General features: G+C 34.5%; 1 protein-coding gene across 1 annotated transcript in view; it reads left to right on the top strand.

Annotated features, from left to right (window-relative positions):
- The window catches only part of RERG (RAS like estrogen regulated growth inhibitor), a 121,979-nt gene extending 112,260 nt beyond the window's left edge, over positions 1–9,719 (top strand). Inside the window, exons 4-5 of the mRNA XM_081311304.1 lie at positions 6,416–6,489; positions 7,990–9,719. Coding sequence (XP_081167430.1) covers positions 6,416–6,489; positions 7,990–8,397 — 482 coding nt within the window. The 3' untranslated portion in view covers positions 8,398–9,719. The remainder of the gene's footprint in view (positions 1–6,415; positions 6,490–7,989) is intronic.
- Positions 9,720–17,422: the final 7,703 nt, after the last annotated feature.

Raw genomic sequence — 17,422 nt, 5'->3', positions numbered from 1 at the left:
AGTTACTGTAAGAGTTAACCACGTTTAACATCTCTTTGTGCATGAACTCTTCTCGGAGTATACAAAATATACTTCTACTTATAAAAATGTGACTGAATGCAGGTTTTAAATCATATATCTCACATACACAGTGAAACTAAGATTTTTTAATATGCCTAAATCCATTTTGAAGCTAATATTTGTTTTACAGTAAACAACATTTTGATTCATTTTAGAAGTACCTCCTAAACAATAATCCCCTACCCTTCAAAAATAAAAAATAAAAACAGAGACTCAAATTATCATTTTTGTTAGTAGGAAGAAAATTAAAAGTCTGTTCACCATCCGGACACATACACATTTTCTCATGTGTTTTAAAATGAACATCAGCATTTATTACAGAAAAAAAGAACTTAGTGCATTTTTTTCAAAACTATCTCAGAGGAGCTAGCACATACACGTACATTGTTTCGACTCTGTGGCTAGTACTTCCAGAGTTTCACATATGGAGAAAATGGGTTCCTAATGAAAGACACTTAAAGAAAATATGTTCAAAATGGTGTGAAACTGGTATTGGTCTTAGATGAAATCCCCACTGCCACCCACTGCTAAGCCTGTGGCAGACATGCTCTCATTTCCTGCATTTCATCCTTTTTGTTTCAATAACAAACAGCCAAAGAGTCACACGACTTCATACAATTTTCATTCTATCCTATTTGCCCCCCCAGCTGCGGCCTTCTGTGGTTGAAATACATATCCTATTTATCATGGAAGTAACCGAGAAAATTTGCCCTGTCTCTCAGACAACTTTTGGTGCAAAAAAAAAAAAGATGGACTAGAGCCCAGAATTCTGTTTTCCAGGCTCCAGGGCTGATGCCAGTCTTTTGAAAAGGAAAGTCAGTATAAAGAACAGTGAAGCTGAAAACCAAAGGGCGTGTGACACTGCCCAGACTTCTCCCTGAGCTTGGGCACCGAAGATGGAAGAAGGAGATCATTGAGAGAACAGTTAGAGACAAGTAGCTGCTGTAAACGGAATTTTAGAGCATTCCATCATACAAAACTAATCATCTCTCATGATAGGGATGGAATGTTCTAGAACTGAGAATCAGCATTCATACTGTGTACAGATTGCAAGTTCTAAGAGAATGAAAATAGTACAAAATACACCTAATCTCATTTTAAAATACTACTTTTGGAAAATACTATGGCAAGGTACATGCCTGTGGTAACCATCATGGCACAGTGAGGATGGCACAGACGTTATGTTTGAGGCTAAGTTCATGCTACTTCACTCAGCTTCCTTCCTACAGTTTGTATTTTGAGTAGAAATTTATATTTATGGTAAAATTATGGTCAAAATGCTGCAAAATAGTGGATGAAATGGAAGAAAGGTAGATAGACAAAATAATAATAATAATAATAATAATAATAATAATAATAGGAGCACTTGTTCATAGCCTATCCCTGTGGAAGCAGAAACTTTTGCTTGGTTGGTTGGTCATTTAGGTAGTTTGATCAAGATAGTAATTATGTTAGTTAAATTCTCTTTTCATTGCACTTTGCCATTATTGTATATATGAAGCCTTTATATTATTGGGTTTTTTTTGTCCCTGTATACCTTATTCTGACACCGTTGTGCTCCTCTTTCCCATAAGTATATTCTAGTTATTTAATACTAAATGTAGGTTTTCTATTACATTCCAAAGCCACTCCAAAGCCAGACTTCCTGGTTCGAAATCTGACTACTACCACTTATCACCTTTGTGGCCTTCAGCAAATTACTTACTCCTGTTATGTCTCAGTTTCTTTTTCTAAAATGGAGCTAATAGTGATAAACACTTTATGAGATGTTTGTGAAGAGTAAATGAGTTAACATAAATAAAGCATTGAGAACAATTTTTGTTCAAACATTCAGTTTGTGCTATTATATCTATAAAAATAAATTTTTGTCTATTCATTTAAATTTACATAAGTTTTATTGTGTTGTGTCTCTATTTCTAATCTTTATAACAGAATGTTATAAAGAACATATATGTTGTTATGTATCTTCTGCATAGCGTTCCTTAGTGTGCCACATTTAACACGTCTTCCCTGTGTTAAACACCCAGTTAGTTGCCTCCAAGGTGAACTCCTTCTATCACCCGGGAAAACCTTGGCTTAAATCAATGATTCTCAAATTTTAGCATTCATCATAAGCACCTGGAGGACTTGTCAGAACACACATTACTGGATCCCATTCCCAATAGGTGTGGGGTGGAACCTGATAATTTGCATTTCTAATACATTCCTAATTGATACTGATTTTGCTGACCCAGACACTAGACTTTGAAAAAAACTTCTATAAGAGCCTGGGCCGGGTTTTTGTTTTATTTTATAATTTCCCTGGGGTACATGTATGGGAGGAAGTTGCAGGATCTTAGGATATATTTAATATTAGTTGCATATTTAATATTGTTAAATTGCCCTCCAAAATGCTGAGCCAGTCTACACTCCAATTGCTGGTACATGGAAACCTCTCTAGAATCTAACCAAGCATTTCATTATCTAACTTTCTAATTTGGGCCACTCTATGATTGTAATATAATTTTATAAGCTTCCCTCTGATAAGTAACCAGGTACAGCATCATTTTATATACACTTGGTCTTTCTCCTCTGCAAATTTCCTCTTTGTATATTTTGCCTATATTTATTTTCTCCTCATCCATCTTTTAATTTCTAAATGCTCCTGTATAGTTTAGGTATTTGTCAATTCTGGGTTTTGATGTGGCAAATACTTTCTCCAGGTTTTAGCTTATTTTGTATTGCACAAATTTTTAAAATATAGTCAACTTGTTTATTTTTAGATCATTCTGTGTGTGTTTTCATATTTTTAATTTATTATTGTTTTAAGTTTACTTTTCAAGTCTAGTTGATTTAAATATTTAATCCATCTGGATTTACTTTTAGTGTATGCTCCAGGGGGTCCATAGAGTGAACTATTCTTTATTGGTTGTTCCCATTACCATCTATGGAACAATGTATTCTTCCTCCCCCCCACCCCGCCCCACTGTAGTTTGTGGTGCCACCTCAGTCATATACTAAATTCCTATATAAATGAGCATCTATTTAAGGCTTTATGAATTTGCACATTCTGACACTAGTACCACACTGTTTTGGGTAGTATTATTTACTTTGCATTACATCATTTTAGATAAGCTTATTTAGTTCCTCAAAAAGTCTGACCAGACTTTGAATTTGAATTGCATTAAATTTGAGATCACTCTGAAGGAAATTTAACATCTTTTAAAAATTGTTGCTCATGCCCTTTTCTTGGAAATTTTCCTATTTATTTGAGTATCTTTGGGGCCTTTTCATGAAATTCTGAACTTTGCTGGTTGTGCTTGTTCTTTATTGTTTCTTAGGTATTGTCATTTATTTTACTGCTCTTGGGAGTGGTTACTTGTCATTTATATTTCCTATGTGGTTTTTGCTGATATAGAAGAATTTTAGTGATTCATTCTGATAGACCTCTAATTCATAGCCTTGATTTTTAAATCCCTTTCCCACCCTGATGATACTGAAAGCTCAGTTCTTGTTTCCATTTCCAATCAAAAAATGAGAACAAGTTTTGATATAAAGAAGGATGTTTTGTTGTTTTGCTAGCAAAGGAGAAGCAGAGGACTCCTGTCCCAGAAGCTGTGATTCTCCCTGCTAGAGGGAACGCAGGGATTTTAAGAGAGGAATAAAGGGTGGGGATCCAAATATCATGAGTAGGTAGAATTAATTAGTGTCAATCTGCTGCTGTCCTTGAGAAAGCCATTGCTCCAGTTCCCAGGTCTAGAGTTTGTTTATCCTTGTGGGCCGTGACATTCTTCCAGGCAGTGAAGGACATGACAGCTTAGTTTGGGACAGAAAAAATGTTCATCTCATTTCCCTATCCCCCACTGTTAGGGAGGTCGAGGAGAAGAGGAAGAAAAGGAAAAACAATCATGACAGGTTTAAAATAAGTCAATCCTGATCAAGCATCAAGGTTTGTACCCAAAGCGTAAAGTGGACTCCCATTACACTTATGTCTCTTATTTATTTTTTCCTATCTTATACTGTCCAGTGTTTTTTTTAAATTTTTGTATGTATTTTTATTTTAATTTTTTATATATGACAGCAGAATGCCTTACAATGGGATATAGCTCAGTTGGTAGAGTGCTTGCCTCGCATGTACAAAGCACTGGGTTCAATTCCAGCACCACAAAAAAAAAAAAAGAATTATCCAGTGTTTGTAGTCCATGTTGGATTATATTTTTGTATAGCACATACTTTCCTTGCTTAAGAGTTTGAAGACAATCTGTATACTTAGTCCATTTATTTTATGTATGCTATGGGGTTTTATATGTAACATTTTTTCATGTCAGGGAATTCCTTTTATTCTTAGTTTTCTGAATATTTTTAAAACTCTTAAATTAATAATGAGATATAGGGAGGAAAGTATTTTTCTTCTTGATAGAGTCAGTCATGTGATTTGTCTTCTTTAGTTCATAAATGTATGAAATTGTGTTGATAATATGTAAACACTATTTCCATTCCTGAAATAAATGCTATTTTCATAATATATTTATTAAACTGTTGAACTCGATTGGATAATATTTTATTTATAAGTTTTGAATCTATGTTCAAATATATTATTATTTTGTTTTCTTCTTGTTACTTTTGTACTACTAGTTAATGGAGTCAGAATAATTTCTCATAAAAGGTTATACTTTTTCTCTCATGCATGATATTTTGTATTTTATTTATTTTCTTATATATTTTAAAAATTATTCTCTTTTCCTTTTTTTTTTTTTTACTTTTTCTGTATTTTATTGTCTTCTGAAATAAGTGTGTTTACTCACACCTGCCTCCCAGGTCTTCTCCTCACCTCCACCCTGATATATAATATATTAGAATCACATAGAATTGTAACTGTGGACTGCTTTTGGTGTACCTTTGTTATTTTCTTTTATGCCATAGATATCATAAATCCGGTGTCACTGCTAAGAAGTCCAATGTCAAATTTGAGTCATATTCTTTTGTAGGTGAAGAGCTTTTATTCTCTAAATCTCTTTAGATTTTTTTTCTTTTCCATTTATATCTTAAATTTCACTGAAATTTAGATTGAAAATTTTTCCTCACATATTCCATTAGTCATTTTGATCTGAAGTGTTTCAATGACTCTCATCCAGGGAAATTCTTAGTCATCACAACTTTGAATATTTTCACATCTCTGTGTACTTTGTTCTTCTGTCTTTGAGGTTCATTTTATAAAGAATGAAATTTCTAATTGTATTGACCATACTTCCTATTAAGTTTTCAGCTTCCGGTTTTCTTCTTATCACTTCCTGAGACCTTCTGGGAGAGTTCCTCCTCCTGATTTTCATCAGCTGCCAATTATGTATTGATTCCTTTATTTCAGTTGTTCTAGTTTTCCTATAGAGTGCTTGGTTTTTACCTTTGGTTTTCACTTATGTGATGAGGGTTACATTCAAGTTTACCTAGTCTTCTTACACCTGCTGACTTCTCTTCACCCGCTCACAGCTTGGGTACCACTCTGCTCTTGACCCACCTCAGCTGATACTGAGTAGTTACTGTATCCTGCTTTGAAGAGGCAACACAAATGAGAGAAATCTGCATTGTTCCTCTTGTCTTCCAAGCTTCCCAGCCCTCCTTTAATTTGGGTTACTGTTCCTTGTCAACTACAAACACTGGGTCCCCCCTGTCTATTACTGCCCCAAGTGTTTCCCATGTTTTACATCATTTGGTAAGATATATCCACTTCCCTCTAATATCTATTGGGTTGAGGTTTAGAAAGAAAATATTAGTTTCTGATTGTATGTAACTTTGTTAGGAAAATAAATTAACAGAGCTTTACAGAAACTGGACATTTAGGGGCATCATGACCAAATCCATTTTGTGGAAAACCACCTTGTCATTCTAGAAAATAGAAGCCTCTGTTTATTGAGATAGAAAAGAGCACTATAGAGAACTGACCTCAAAATGAAATAAAATGTAACCTTAAGAGGAGCAGACAGAGAATCAAGGAAACAAAGAGAGCTCCCACATTCTATGCCCTGAAGTAGTGGCTCATTAGAAATTATGCCTGTGTACAACCAGAGGTATGAAAAATTGGGCTCTATATGTGTAATATGAATTGTAATGCATTCTGTTGTCATATATAACAAATCAAAATAATAAATAAATAAATAGATAGATAGATAAATAAATAAATAGAAAGAAATTATGCCTGGAGCTCTGGGAGTAAAAAGATGCTACATTCTTGCACATTATTCTTTGCTTCCCTAGCCTGCACAATCCCCTGTACTATAAGACAGATACGCTGTTCCATGCCTAATTTCTCATTTTAAGGATCAAATTAAATCTTGCATTTATTTACCTGTTTGTCTTCTTTATTTGCTCATTCTCTCAGAATCAACCTACCGACACCAAGCAACCATCGATGACGAAGTTGTTTCCATGGAGATCCTTGATACTGCTGGTCAGGTGAATAGAAATTGAACTAAAATATTTTCTGCATCACATAAAAAAAGACATGCATAATGTACACAAAAATTGAGGCATGTCATTCAAGTAACTTTTGCATAACTAAAAACTTATTTCTACAATTTTATATATTAACACATTTCTAGGAGCCTGTGTATAATGTTTATGTAAACTTCCCTGTGCTTCAAGAAGGTTTTGAAAATACTGTAATATTCATATATTGTCCAGGTTGGAATCTCCCACCTGTTTGGTGGCTTAGCAGGATAATACGAAGTTTTCATTGTCAAATGTACTTTGAAATGCTTAGATATACTTAAACAAGTGCCTTTACTGATAGTTTGCAGAGGTTTTATATGCTAATATGCAAGGTAACCCTTTAAGAGAAAGTATATAGTATATATTGACTTCTCTGGCCATATATAAATTTGTCTGTTTGCTTCAAAATACTTTATTTTGGAACTCTCTCCTGAAATATTTTCTTTGTAAATCTAATTTGAGGTCAGTTAGATCTGAAACGATGAAATGATTCATAGATAGGTTTAATTCTTTATTTAAATTGATTTTAGTTTTTTAAATACATGAGAGAGAGGAATGCATTACAATTCTTATTACATATATAGAACACAATTTTTCATATCTTTGTATAGAAATGACCAGTGGGATGAGTTAACAAACTGGAGTTTTCCATGGTCCTTTGTCAATAATCTGTGCCTCCAACAAGACTTGAATTGAAGAGTTTAATCCATGAAATGTTCCTGAAATGAATTTCACACATTTATTTCTCATCACCACCTCTTTATGCTCTGACCTTCACACTCTGAGCCTACTGAGAGAGGCCACAGCCTCCAGAAACCACTTGAACTTTTAAAGGCAATGCTTTCTCAAATTATAGGTATACCTTCCCATGAAGAATCAATAAGTTTCCATCATTATTGGTACTATGTGACATATTTGGGGTATTGGCATAGGGGGAAAAAAGGCCCACCTTAAAGTTGGACTCTTTCTTTCCCTAATTGTCTTCAATGAGAAAGGAGATTAAAACACACAAAGAAACCAAAAAAAGTAGAGGGTACATCTTGCTGAATTTTGGCTCTAATTCTGATACCCAAATATTGGGGTAACAACCAGTTGTCTATTATTAATTTATTAATTTTCAATTGTGATGAGAAAAAGTCTCAATAGCAATGTGCTCAACCAAGGGTATAATTTATTAAAAGTTCTTGTGATTATAGAAGTAAGACTATAGCAAGAAAAATTAAAAGTAGAAATTTAGTCTATGAGTTAGAAACTTTTCAATTGCCTGAAGTATCTTGATATGAGAAAGGAATGCTCCTATTCCAAACTCATTGAGAAAGAAAACTTGGGAAGGCAGACAACCAAGACACTTAACAAAAGTGGATATGAAGAATAGTGACTAAGGGGTTATTACCAGCATCAGCAGTGTCTATGCATTGTGATCACCTCCAAGTTTCTGAGCTGCTGTTTTTTCTTGGCCTACAGGAAGACACCATTCAGAGAGAAGGGCACATGCGATGGGGGGAAGGCTTTGTGCTGGTCTATGACATTACTGACCGAGGAAGTTTTGAGGAAGTGCTACCACTGAAGAACATCCTAGATGAAATCAAAAAGCCCAAGAATGTGACTTTAATCTTGGTTGGAAACAAAGCTGATTTGGACCACTCCAGACAAGTGAGTACAGAAGAAGGGGAGAAGCTGGCCACAGAATTAGCATGTGCTTTTTATGAGTGCTCTGCCTGCACTGGAGAAGGGAACATCACAGAGATCTTCTATGAGTTATGTCGAGAGGTGCGTCGCCGGAGGATGGTGCAGGGCAAGACGAGGAGACGCAGCTCCACCACACATGTCAAGCAGGCCATCAACAAGATGCTCACCAAAATCAGTAGTTAGGCTTCTCTAGTCTTTCAGAGGCACTGCAGAGGTGGGTTGGGTCATTGGAAACTGTGCCCTTCTTTTTTCCTTCCAAAAATGAAATGAAATACCCCACTCCTTGTTTTGACTATGGGAATTGTCTGGGCTTCTCATTATTCCCCACCTTCCATATGTTGGGGGTTTTAGAGTGTCTTGTGCAGTTTCAATGCTGACAATTATTCCCTTTCTTGCTTGCATAGGATCCACTCTGCTACAGCTTAAAGATGTAGCTACCAGAAATTGAGAAATGGCTGGGCTCATATTCAGCTATTTTCAGGCATCTCCACATTGCTTAAACAAGTTAGTCTTTTCAGAGGCATTTTAAATTAAATTTTAAATTCCATTTCTTGTCAAAGACTACCAATGATCATAAATGTCTGAGATAGCACAAAATAAAGTAAAAACACCAGAAGGACAGCTGAGCTGTTGGAGCTAAGACTAGAACTCCAGTTCCTTTTTCAAGTGAGGATTTTCTGAATTATCTTAAATCACTGAGTTTTTCTTTAACCCTGCAATTTGTTCTTACCTTGAAACATGAACTCATGAAGGTTTTTCACTGTAATAGAGTTCATTTCAATTTGAGTTGATTCTCTCAATGACATATTAACCATTATGCCCTGATTCTTCTTGCTTGGCTTATACACCTCTGTAATAACAGAGGCAGCAAGACCCACTATTCAAATATTGATAAAGCTTTCTCCTCAAACCCAAGGTGATGTAAAACATTAGCAATCTTTTCACCAAATTCTAATTTCATTGCATGCATGTAGGAGTTAGACTTAGAGATGCCTGATTGTTTCTCACTCTGTTTATCACCTTAGCAGAAAGACAATAATCCGAACAACAGGGTAATTAGGAATGGAGCTTAAACACCCCTCTGTAGGGAAGCCAAGGCTCTGTGCCAGCCACATCAGAAAAAGAAGCCTCTGCTTCATTAAGATGACCACATGATTTCTTTAACATTTTAGGTAAATTAATTCACTTAGAAGAATTCAGAAAAGAACAGATGATTTGAGTTTATTATATCTGAATAAATGTGCATAAAACAGATTCTTATATTATAAAAGTACAGCCTATAACTAACAAGGCTTTATAACTCTCTTCTCCCTCTTATGCCCCCATATATCAACATTTGGGCACTTTATTTTAGAAGAAAATATATATCTTTTACATATGTATGTATTTGTAAATGCATAGATATATGTATAAAATTTGTAAGTGTTGGAAGCTTTAGTTCACCATGTATTTGGACAACTTGGTGTAACTGACTTTATTTTATGTGACTATAATAAAAAGCATAATTTTCAAATTTGGGCAGTCTTTCTTATAATAAAAACATGAGGGCTGGGGATGTGGCTCAAGAGGTAGCGTGCTCGCCTGGCATGCGTGCGGCCCGGGTTCGATCCTCAGCACCACATACAAACAAAGATGTTGTTGTGTCCGCCAAAAACTAAAAAATAAATATCAAAAATTCTCTCTCTCTCTACCGCTCTATCTCTCTCACTCTCTCTTTAAAAAAAAAACATGAAACATTTTGTAATTTTAGGAGGCACTTGAGGGAGCAATTGAATTGCAGAGTTGAAAAATCAAGTAAGCCCTATTTTTAAAATTTAGCTCCTGTTGATAATTATAGCTGCTACTTTTAGAGTGCTTAGGTGCTATTTTAGGCATGTTATATATTATTCCCCCAAATCATCACAATCACCCTATGAAAGAGTATTACAATGATCACAGTTAAAGACAAAGAGTCATAAGGGGAAAAAAGTAATGCAGCTGCGTCTACACAGAATTTAGTGGGTAGACCCAGGATTTGAACTCAGAGATTCAAAGACTCAGACTGTATAGTCCACACTACTACCCACTATGTAGTTCTTACCCTTGAACTGTAGGTATGAAGATAAAGGAATATATATATATATATATATATATATATATATATATATATATATATATCATATACACAATTCAATACAAGTTAGTCCACTGGATGGTGTCAGACCTGAACTTTAAAGAATATATAAGAAAAATTTAAGAAAGAAAGTGGTGAAAATATCATAGGCAAAGAATATTGTAGGCACATTTCATGGAGACATGAAAAGTGATGAATAGTAAGTGTGAGAAATTAAAGAAATTTATATGGCCACATATGTAATTTTTAGGGGGAAAAGAGAGGATATCAGAAGAAAAGAATAGAAAGAAAAGGAGTAAAGGAATAGGAAATAAGGATAAAATACCAAAAATTCATATTCTTGCAAGCAACTACCTATTAAAGGACCAAGTTAGAAAACTCAGCTGTGATTCATTTTTAGTAATGTCCATTTAGACAATGTAAAGGGAAAGGATGCAGTAAAAATTACTTTTCCATATTTATAATCTCTTCCATTCTCTCATATTTGTGTTTGGAAATATAGCTCAGTCAGCTCCTATTAAAATCAAGCTCATAGGGAGACAGTAAAATACTTGTGTGTCATCTTCCAGTAAAAAAAAAAAAATCTAAGAAAGTTAAATACACAGCCAACAACACCAGTAATTACCCTAGACATATGAATTCAAATCCAGACCTGTTAAAAATCCTAGAACCACTGACATAAGTTCCAACTGGTGATTATAGAAGAACATGAGATTACATAAACACAAATCAGCTATTCCTCTCATGCCCAGGCTTCTCCACAGAGAAAGGTCACAAAGAGGTTAATATTACTAGTAATTTGGAAACTGAGTCACATTTTCATGAGTGCCAATGATGCAAGAAGATTCATCTAGTAAAGAGTAGGGATAGGATTTTATTTTCAGCGTTAAAAGCATATCATACTAGACATGATGGTATAATAGGTGCCATATTTACTCTTACATATCAAACAACTAGAACAAACAGATGAAATATATGTAACAATGGTTTTTAAACATTGAAGAATAAGCAATAAAGTACTGTGATCCTAGAGAGAAGGGCAAGAACTGAGAATAACACCTATGATTTCACCAGTCGCCAAGTAGCAGGTTCTAGAAAGCAATATTGTGAAGAAATACTCAAATAGACTTTGGTGGTCTCACTGAGTTGAAGAAACAAAAATTAGAACTTCAGGAGGCCAAGATCTTAAGATCTGTGGGATATAATGTCTGAAGGAAGGGATCTTAACAGAGAAAAAAACCCTACAGATCTGTGAAAGGGTTCCTTCAGCCTTTGACTGAATATGGATGAATGCATGATGAGAGAAAATTACTTAAGGTTGAAATAAGAAACACAGAAAAGTAGTAGGTCAAATTTCAGGTAAACCATACATAGGACTGGGAATAGTTTACCAGCCACGCTGAAAAGACCTTGTAATATATAAGTAGTACACATGACATTCAACGGGATATTATAGTATTTGAGTGTACACTTTCCCTAGATCAAGATGCTAAGTATTAACAAAGTTTTAAAAAGCCTGAAATTGATGAAGCTGAGTTCAAGTAACTTGATTTCAAGCTAGAAAAAAAAATCCAACATACTATATAAAATTATACAAAATAAATCCTGTACCCAACAAGGTTAAAAATTATGATGGTTGGCATCCAGTCAAAAATTATTACGCACACAAAGAAACAGGAAAATATGTCCCATAAGTAGAATAATAGTCAATCAATAGAATCAGATTATGAAAGAGCAGATGATGTCATTACCAAAGAAGGAAAATAAAACAGCTATTACAAATATATTCCATATGTTCAAGAAAGTAAGGAAAGACATGAACATAGTGAGGATATAAATGAAAGATATAAACATGTCCCAAATATAATATCTGTATGAAATGATAATACACTGAGTATGATGAACATCAGATTATATCCTGACAAAATAACCAGTATGCTTGATGAAAAAGCAATAGAAATCATCCAAATAAAAAAAAAAACATTTAAAAAGACAAAAATGAGCACAGCATCAGTGATCTCTGGGATAAAATTGAGCAGTCTAATGCACAGATAATTGAACTACAAGAAGTAGAGGAGATGATGGTAAGACCAAAAAAACTTTTTTAAAAAAGTAATTACTAAAAATCATTCCAAATCCATAAGCCCTCAAACCCCCCAAAACTCAAAGAAACCCAAGGAGTAAAACAGAAAGAAAACAATATGGTACATCCAAATCAAATTGCTGAAAGATATTGATAAAGAGAAAGTTTTAAAAGCAATGTGAGGGGAAAAGTACACATCACATCCAGTAGAACAAAGATAAGGCTGATTTCTCTCCCAAAACTATGCAAGCCAGAATGCATTGGAATAACATATTTCAATTATTGGGAAAATGTCTTAGAATGCTATTTCAACTGAAAATATCTTTCAATAATAAATGTAAAATTAAGACCATTTTATATGATAAAAAGATCTACCAGATGCCAGCATATTTGTGCTGCTAGAAAGGTTAAAGGATTTTTTTAGGCACAAAGAAAATATACCAGGTAGAAATATAAATCTACACACAGAATGAATAATACTGGAAATATAATAGCTGTCCCTAACCAGAAACTGGCAGCCCAGTGGGCTCTCATAGGACACCTGCTATGAAGCCATTTGGATGAGTAAGCCTCCTGAAACCTACTGAAAACAAATGTTCCATGTGTAAGCATAGGTTTTCATTGTGCATCTTTCCAATATTAATGAAGTATCAATATTTTACCTTAAAATAGTAGTTTTACTTAAATTATCTTTGCTTTTGTTTCACTTCAGGCTGAAGTACATACAGCCATTACAAATGAAATCTGTCATTTTATTCCCTGTGAGTTAAAGAAACAAAAAATATTTTTCCTTAAGAAATTACAGATGAGTGTAGGAAGCTTTTTTGAGTTTGGGCTGTTTTCATGTATATGTATACATTTATTCTATACATGTCATATGAGAAAAGAAAATAACTTGGTTTACTCTGTGAAGGAGTATTTTTTAAGGCTGAAAACCTCATTGTAACCTAGGGAAATTCTTGATGAGGGCTTCTTAATATTCCTTTATGATTTGTGAGATCCTATGAACATTGTCATGGAAACTTTTGTTCTATCATTATCTCCATCTTCTCTGAGTTTGGAGAAGTAAAAGGCTTACCACCAAAAGAAAGATAGTTCATTGAAACAAATAAAGGATGCTGATTGCATTTATTTCCTGGGCTTTGGAGTCAATCTTTGTACCAGTAGTGTTCAACTTAAAATTTATGCTCCTAACATTCACTGCTAAATTGGAATGCTGGATGCAGTTTCCCTGGAAAGCAAAGTTGTAAATCATATCTAAGCGTCCCTGACAGTCCATGGGAGCCTATTGAAACCATACATAACAGCATATTTCTTTGGGGAATACACTAAACATAACATTTCAGAAAGTGCAAATATCCTGTCAACATTTCCTCACCTCTGCTTCTGTATCTATTCCACATATTCTGGTAGCCCTTCCTTGAATCCCTGACTATAAATCTTCTTAACAGTATAAGTCAAATTAGGGATTTAAAATAAACAAATCTAGCTGGCAATCTTTCAAACATTAAGGAAAACATTTTATGCATAATAGGAGGGGTTTTAGCATAGAAGCATACATAAACAAAGCAAGCACACCTAACCCCTCAGATATATTCCTATGTACTGCCCATAAACAAACAACAGAAAAAATGGGAAATAATGATTATCTAATTCACCAGCATTGGTCTTAGTGACTTTCTTATTTTTTTATTTTACTATTAAAAAAATAAAAGGTGGTGCGGTGTTAGGGAAAGACAAGATTCTTTCTCAAATAAATTTGGAAAGGATTGGATTGACTCAAGTAAAGCAAGTTTCTAAACTTTGACTTCACTAGGTCAATGAATGTTGTCAGTAAGAGGGGCTCAGTTAGTATAGTATTGCCTATACTTACTTGACTATGGTGGTGCCTCTTGCAGGACTAGTGAACTATGAACTATGTTTTGGGTCTAATACTTTCATCTTATCTTCAAAGGGTCTCTGCTATGATTTGGACGTGGTTTGAGTATACCTCCAGAGATTCATGTGCTGGAGGCTAAATCCTCTGTGTGGCAATATAGAGAGGTGCTGGAACCTTTAAGAGGTGAGACCTAATGAAAGGTCATTAGGTCATTGGTGGAGCACCTCAGAAGGGATTTATATTTCTCAGGGGACCCAGTTTAGTTCCTGAAAAAGTAAGTTGTTGTAAAGAGAGAGAGACAGAACCTGGCCCCTGTATCTCTCTTGCTCCTTGTTTAGCCATGAAATCCTTTCACACACTCCCTCATGATGCTATCTGCCATATTGGGATTTGATCAGAAGGCCCTCACCAGAGGCTGAACAGATAGGGCCACCTGATCTTGAGTTTTCAGCCCTCAAAACGGTGAGCTAAATAAATCTCTTTTCTTCATAAATTACCCAGTTTCAGGTATTCTGGTAAGCAACAGAAAATGATGATAATCTCTTCCACATCATGAAGGTTTTTCTTGAAAAATACCAGATATGGAGAATTATCTGGTCCTCAGGAAGTTTCTTTTGTACCATGTGCTGTCCATTTAGAGTGCTGCTGCTCTACCCCAATAACATAAGCTATATATGGAAATTAAAATTTTCTATTTATTAGATCATCAAATGACTATTAACTGCTTAAATTTAAATTACTTAAATTTAGGGGCTGGGTATATAGGTCAGTTTGTAGAGTGCTTACCAAGCATGCATAAGCCCCTGGGTTCAATCCCTAGTACCACCAAAAAAAAAATTACTTAAATTTAAAATGTCTACATTGGAAAATAAAACAAACAGTGAATTTATTTTAGTATGTTTTATTTAACCTACTATCTCAAAATATTATCATTACAAAACATAAGAAGTATAAAAATTATTAATTCATGAACTACTTCACATTCTTTTGAATCAAATTTTTGAAATCCAATGTGTACTTCATTCTTAAAACACATTTCAATTTCAACCATGTGTATTTCAAGTGCTCCTATGTGTGGCTAGTAGTTACCACACTGGCTGGTGCAGCTTTAGACTATTATACCATATACTGAGACATTATCTTTTATTTTAAACAAATCCAGTCACTAAAAATTTTAAATTTGAATCTGGGAATTTTACAATGTTCTTAGAAATCACATAATACAATTCTCTGAATTCTGTAACAATATAATGAAATAGCGACAAAATTGGGATGCAGGTCTCTTGATGGCTAGGTTACATGCACCTGGCCCTGATATACCATACTGTTTAAAATTTTTCCATTAAAATTTGAGTTTATAAGAAGAATTTCTAACTTTATTTTTAAAATGACTAGAGAATTACTCTTAAAAATCAAATACTTCCAGAAAACTGAACACATGATCTTTACAAAAATTCAACTTGCAAACACATTTTTCAGACTATATCCACAGCAGAAAGTGATGCCACATTCTTGGTTTTTAGTACCAACATAAAATCAGGGCATATTTTGTAGATTAAAAAGCAATTCTTTTTTTGGTGATGGTGGGAGGCAGGGGATGGATTCCAGGGATGGAACCCAAGGGTGCATAACCATTGAACCACATCCATAACCCATTTTTATTTTTTATTTTTCAGACAGGGTCTCACTAAGTTGCTCAGGGCTTCCCTAAGTTGCTGAGGCTGGATTTGAACTTGTCATCTTCCTGCCTCAGGCCTCCCAAGCTGCTAGGATTATAGCCGTGTGCCACCATACACAGTTAAAAGCAATTCTTGTCTACTGCTATATTTACATCGTATGAAAATGCAGCACAAACATATAATAAATTCTGGTTCTTCAACAAAATTAGTGATATACTAGTTTTTCATTTCTCTCAAGAGAATTGGGGTCCAGGTTCAATTTATCTGTTTAGCTTTCATCCCGAAGCCCAATGATATCACTTACAACTTGAATTGTAAAATTCAATTGTTTAATTTTTCCATTAAACCCATTAGGACCTTGTGGAAATATAAATATTAAAATATTAAAATGCTAGTAGATGAATAAGCTAATTAAGATTTAATTAGCTACACATTTATTAAAACCACTTTTCCAGAGAAGATTGGAACATTTCACATCTATTTTGACTTTTTGCTAAAAGTAGGTCTCTAATTTGCTAGTTTAGATCTATTTCTCTAAATTCTAGCAGTAATAAATATTATGCATCCAAGTGTGTACCAAATGAAAGCTATTTTGGTTAGAAAAGCCATACAATCAAAGGATAGGTGAGAACAAGGCAGGGGAAGCTCTATTTTTCACAGACAATGACAAATAAGCAAACAAGAAATATGCTTGTTTGGTAATCTTCCCAGTTAACATAAATTAACAGTGAATCAACATCCTGTCTTTAGCTACCACCTTGGCTATAAACAATCCATTAAAATCACAGTTGAAGTGGAGAACAGAAATTATGCTAAACAAATATATGAGGCTGCTAAATGATCTGATTGTGATCATAAAACACTATGAGCAATTAAAACAAAATAAAACTCTTCTTCCACCCACTGTAATTACTAGGCACCAACCATAAACCACAAACCATACTGCTGTCTCTGAATGCTGCTTAGCATAAAACTAGGTTATACACCACACTGCAAACCTGCCAGGTGTTTCCTCCATGTGGCAGTTTGTGTCCTTACCAAAGAGTAAGGTAGAAAAACTGAACCTATGAATAAGTAGTTCTTATTGCCAGTGTGGTAATCTTTTACTAGATTACAGAGGACTAGACCATGTTGGATAAAATCTTTGGGGAAGACACTAAGAGTAAATCATTGTATCCCATCTCTACTCCAAGCTTATGTATGGCCGGAGGACTGTAAGACTGCCTCTTGGTTCTGTTGCAACTGGCTGCTCTGTTTCTTGTGGCAATGTGTCTCAAAATCCATCCATGGAACATTTTCAATAGTCATTTGGGAAGCTTGTATAATATTTGAATCCCAGTTTCACTCCAGAACCACTAAATCAGAATATTCAGGTGTGAAATCTGGAAACTGGCACTATAACAAGCTAAGTGATGATCATGGACATCAGAGTGTGACCGCTTCTGCAGTAGAGC

Source organism: Spermophilus citellus, assembly GCF_964194105.1.
Source record: "Spermophilus citellus genome assembly, chromosome: 10".
In the NCBI taxonomy this organism is placed as follows: domain Eukaryota; kingdom Metazoa; phylum Chordata; class Mammalia; order Rodentia; family Sciuridae; genus Spermophilus; species Spermophilus citellus.
The sequence above is the reverse complement of the archived record's forward strand: the minus strand, read 5'-3'. Positions and strand labels throughout refer to the sequence as shown.